At 34.4% G+C, this 5,175-nt stretch overlaps 2 protein-coding genes across 2 annotated transcripts in view; one reads left to right on the top strand and one right to left on the bottom strand.

The window, feature by feature from the left end:
* The window catches only part of LOC122569948, a 383,055-nt gene that overhangs the window by 112,385 nt on the left and 265,495 nt on the right, over window positions 1-5,175 (bottom strand). The gene's annotated exons all lie outside the window — the stretch shown is intronic.
* Window positions 2-1,966, top strand: LOC122570267. Its single transcript, XM_043732363.1, has 6 exons — window positions 2-37; window positions 127-507; window positions 1,292-1,342; window positions 1,432-1,596; window positions 1,711-1,784; window positions 1,864-1,966. Exons 1-6 carry the CDS (start codon window positions 2-4, stop codon window positions 1,955-1,957), a joined length of 801 nt encoding a protein of 266 aa, XP_043588298.1. The 3' UTR covers window positions 1,958-1,966.

Here is a 5,175-nt window from a genome sequence, read left to right on the forward strand (position 1 = left end):
GATGGCAGCTCTTGTGTCTTCTAATCCAGTCGTGGAGGTGTGTTAAACTTGTTCTTTGTGTTTTGCCCCTTTTTATTTCTTTAGTCGATATTTATCCTTTACTCATTATTTCTTGTGTTTTTCCAGTGTGAGAGAAAGAAGAAGTATAAAAAGAGGAGGAGGAAGCATAAACCACGCAAAAGGAATCCAAATCATTTACGAAGGCGTGGTCGGCGTAGTGGTGTAATGTGTCGCCGATGGAGGGAATCGATGTTGTTGGAGGGACCATCCTCTATTCAAGCTGGTGAAATGGCCTCGTCGTCGGTGTCTCATTCTGGTAGTTTTCCAGTTGTTGATTTGACTTTGTTTGATGAGGATACGGTTGAGTTACCACCCAGTTCTCCTCCGATCGAAGTCCTAGACGCCAATAATTGTGCAAAGATACGGTTCCCGAAGGAAATTCCTGCGGAGGTTTTGGATGATTATTTGCGCAATCATCGTTCTGGTGAAAAATGGGTTTTACCTACAGTGCGTTCATGGTGTATACAACGGTTTCATGAACTGTATCCGGATGCTCCGCTTTGTGACTTTGATTTTATTTAATAATAGTATCTTAGTCGTATATATGTGTATATATCAATAATTTTTAGTATATAAGCATAAGGTTACAGTAAGTGTATGTTTCATATTCCATAGTGTAGATTTTGTATGTATTTTGTTGATATTGTAGATCGAATAAATTATTTTTTGTATTGCTCCATTTCTCCTTACTTGAGTTTGCTTGACATTTTAGTTCGTTGTGGTTTTTATATTTTCTGTGTGGATACAGGTTCTGTTGTATAAATATGTATCATTTTATTTATTTTAGCCTTATCCTATTTCTAATGTTGTTTCGTTCATATGATCGTTTTTATGTAATAGTTTACATTTTCGTTTGTGAATACGGCATTAAGTTTTAATGCGTGTTTGTGTGTGGTAGTGCGTGATTTGACGGTTTAGCTCCATATTGTAGATCGAATAAATTATTCTTAGTATTTATTTTATTTACTTTAAGTTTGTTCGGTATTTTAGTGGTTCCTTATGGTATTTCATCCATTTGATCGTCTTTATGTAATAGTTTACATTTCTTTTGATTCATAGCAGGTTTTTAATGCGTGTTTTGTGCGTGGTAATGCGTAGTTTTGGCGGTTATGTTCGATATTGTAAACCGAATGAATTATTCTTAGTGTCGGTTTTTATTTATTTTATTTTATTTAGGTTTCCTTGATATTTTAGTTTGTTGGGGTTTTAATTTTTTCCTCTGTGGGTGCAGGTTATGTTGGTTATGGATATGAAGGTACCTGCATTTGTCCAACCTGTACAAGTATGTATTATTTTATTTATTTTAACTTTGTCCTCTTTCCAATGGTGTTTCGTCCATTTGTCTGCCTGGTCTTGTATATATTGTTTTAGCGCAAGAGGAGGAGAGATTCCAAAAATGTGTGGATGGCTCGTGAAGCCAATACAAATGACTGTGCGAAGGCTGACTTTCCTGAATGGACTTCTGCCGGAGTCCTGGATGTTCTCCTGTGTTACCGCTCTTCTGGTCAGAGCAGTCTTCTCTGCTGTATGTTCCTGGTATATGGAGAGATTTCGTTAGATGTGTCTTGAAGTTATTTTACTCATTTGGTTAATATTTCCATCTGATTGTTGCCTCCGGTGTCTGGTTTGATTTATTGTTTTTCGGTGTAGGTTTTGGTGATTATGATTTTAAATGGTGAATACGGCGGTGTCTTCGTCAAAGGCTCCTTATGCAGATTGTCCCAGTGCGTACTTTTTTTTGTTTCATTATCTTTAATTTGTCTTGTGTCATTCATCTTTTGTTTACTACATGTGTTGTTTCAGCGCAAGAGGAAGACGGGTTTCAAAATGTGTGAGTGGTCCCAGAAGGCGTAGTCAACGTGTGAAGCGTCGTGGGCAAGAAGGAAGAATCGTGTGACATTCCTGTTGATTATGTTCGATGCTGATTTATATATATATACATATATTATTTTGTTGGTTAAATCTTCAGTCAGTTTAGTTGAATATTCTGTAATGAAATAATCGCAAGGTAGTTTCGTATATTTATTTCATTGTGTTTATTTCATTATTAGTTGTTTGATTTGATAGTAATATATATATATATGTCGAATTATTGTTGAAAGTTTGTGTTGAATCATCTTTTGAATTGTGGGCGCGTATTAATTCTTCATTTGGATTACCCATTATTTTACTTAACTAAATTATATTACACTTAAATTGTTTAACACGAACAGATATAACTTTTACAAGGCTTAACAACAAATTAGTTTAACGAACGCTTTTAACAATATTCTTGGGTTCAAACGAATCCACGGTCAACGGGAAACTCTTTGTACAATAGTTTGTATTTTCTCTGTATCGCAAATTACGTTAGCTCTATCTCTGGGTATCTTCTAGACTGACTGCCCGAAATCCGTAAACTCTCCAAGGAGATCTCAATAAAAGACTGCCTGGATCTCATTTGTCAATTACATATTGATTAGAAATATCAACAAAATTCCAGGCGCCGTTGCTAGGCCGTCCTGCATAGAACCGACATTGCTCCTGATCGGGGCTTATCCGTTAATACAGCGTGTCCCTCAATATCGGAACTTCTTCTGCCAAGTTAAACGTTCATCCCGTGACCGTGGCTACGTTCAGCGACCAGTTACGTCACCTCGAGCCCAAGCATTCCAAAAGAAATGCTCGATGTCTCTACATCTCCGACATATATATACATTTATTTTACAATGTAAAATTTCTTTGAGTTTATCTAAATATTAATTAGTTTTAATAATGTGATATCGTGCATTTTATTTCTTTTACATGTGTTAGGTTGTGTATATATATCTATATGTGTATATGTCTCACGATGTAACTTCGTATGGAATTCTTTTAATATTAAAATGTTAGTTAATCTTAATAATGTAATTTCTTGTATTGTATTTTTATATTTATTAGATTATTGCTTGTTTGGTTTAACAATATAAAACACATATATATATATATATATATATTTTACAATATATTTTTCATATATAGTTTCTTTAAATTTACTAACATGTTAACTAGTTTGAATAATGTAGAATTGTATATTTTAATTGTTTTTTATTCTTTTCTAAATTATTAATTGTTCGATGTTTAACAATATAGTTTTCATGTGATATTCCTCAAATTGGTTTTAATAATTTTATTTCTTCTAAATTTATTATATATATATGTATGTATGTATTTCACAGTGTTACGACCGTTCGCGGAGAGACGCGATCGCGAGGAAAGCGAGTTAATTGAGATTAACACTGAATTAACAGGGTTAACAAAAAATGATATATTTGACAGTATATATATAAAAAACAGTATAATGAAGCGCCACAAAATTATTTGAAAGATGATACAGTTAATTTGGTGTAATGATTCGACTCGACTTTACAATGTGTCTTGTATTTGATAGATTGGACGACTTGTAATTGGTTGGAGACTTTTAGTGCATTCCATTTGGATCCTCAATCGATACTGATTGCCCTTCGATGGGCCCTTTGTGTTCCATGGGAGGCGATCCCCAACATGCTCGGGTCACACCACCGATCACGCCACTCATCACGCCATGATCACGCGTGTCACCTTATGAGTGTGTTTAAAATAACGAAACGAATCGACGTTTCTAGAACTCGCTCTGTTTGATGTTGGCCGCTACATTGTATATTTGTCGAGCTGCTTGAGACGGTTCGCTCGCGATACTGCGATGCCACGAGCGACGGTTAGGAATAACGGCCTATGGAAAGCCTCGTGGCGTAACACACAGTGTGACTTCATAGAAGGTTCTTTAGATCTCAGAGTGATAGTTAATCTCAATAATATCATTTCGAGAGCTGTATTATCATATTTATTGAATCATTGATTGTTTAGGTTAGTAATATAAAGTGCACATGCATATATATATATATATTATTAACGTGTCAACTAGTTTTAATAATGTAGCATCGTGTATAATTTCCATGTGACATTCCTCAAGTTGGTTTTAATGATTTTATTTCTTTTAAATTTATTATATATATGTATGTATGTATGTATGTGTTTCACAATGTGACTTGTATAAAGTGTTTCAATTTTAAATGCTAGTTTATCTTAATACTGTAGTTTCGCGTATTGTATATTTTTATATTTACTGGATTATTGATTGTTAATAATATAAAACACATACACATATATATATATTTTACTTAATTTTATTTAATATAATTTTCATATATAATTTCCTTAAATTTACTAACACGTCAACTAGTTTCGATAATGTAGTATTGTGTAGTTTAATTGTTTTTTATTCTTTTCACATATAAATATATATATACATGTTCCCCACGATGTAGTTTGTTTATGGAATTAATTTTAATGTGATATTGTATCTTCTTCCAGTTACGCAAGTTAATTGTAATTTGTATATTTTATGTATTTTATTGCTATTTATCTAGGGTAGGGAATATATATATGTCGGCTCGTCGTCAGAAGAAAGGTATTGGGCATATAACGATTCTTCACTGGAACTGTACATTTTCCTCGTAAAATTGAAACGACTTTTATTAACACGAGTATGGGTTTTACAGAGTTAACAAACAACCGCGTTGATAAGACACTTATGACAATGGCCTAAGGTTCGATAACGAATCCACGGTCAACAGGATAACTCTGTATTAAACGTAAAATACTTTAACACACAAACACGTTTAATGGGACGCTCTATATATACTGCTCGATGTGTAACTCTCCAAGGCGATCGCACGAATAATAGACTGATGGAAATTTTCCTTCCTTTACGATTGCGTTCGTTTGTTATATACTGGTCCGAAGCTTCGAGAAGGTTCCAATCGCCGTTGCTAGGCAATCTCTGCTTGGAGTTTGATTGTTAATACAACGTGTGTCCCATTATATTGACACCTCCGAGGAAAAATGTCCATCCCGTGACCGCGGCTACGTTCGGCGACCAGTTGTGTCACCTCGAACCCAATCCCATTATCACAAGTCCCGAACAAATACAATCGGATTGAATGACAATTGTTTAATTACGGCTATAGTAGAATCTAGATTACAATATTACGGGATTTTCCCACAGTTCCAAAGGGGAGGCTCCAGTGTCATTCCATCCCCGACATATATATATAT

This window comes from Bombus pyrosoma, linkage group LG8 (genome assembly GCF_014825855.1).
Source record: "Bombus pyrosoma isolate SC7728 linkage group LG8, ASM1482585v1, whole genome shotgun sequence".
In the NCBI taxonomy this organism is placed as follows: domain Eukaryota; kingdom Metazoa; phylum Arthropoda; class Insecta; order Hymenoptera; family Apidae; genus Bombus; species Bombus pyrosoma.

Coding starts and splice junctions, on each gene's coding strand:
- LOC122570267 (XM_043732363.1), top strand. CDS start 2: ATGGCAGCTCTTGTGTCTTCTAATCCAGTCGTGGAG. Junction 1,343..1,431: donor CATTTGTCCAACCTGTACAA/GTATGTATTATT, acceptor ATATTGTTTTAG/CGCAAGAGGAGGAGAGATTC. Junction 1,597..1,710: donor TTCTCTGCTGTATGTTCCTG/GTATATGGAGAG, acceptor TTTTCGGTGTAG/GTTTTGGTGATTATGATTTT.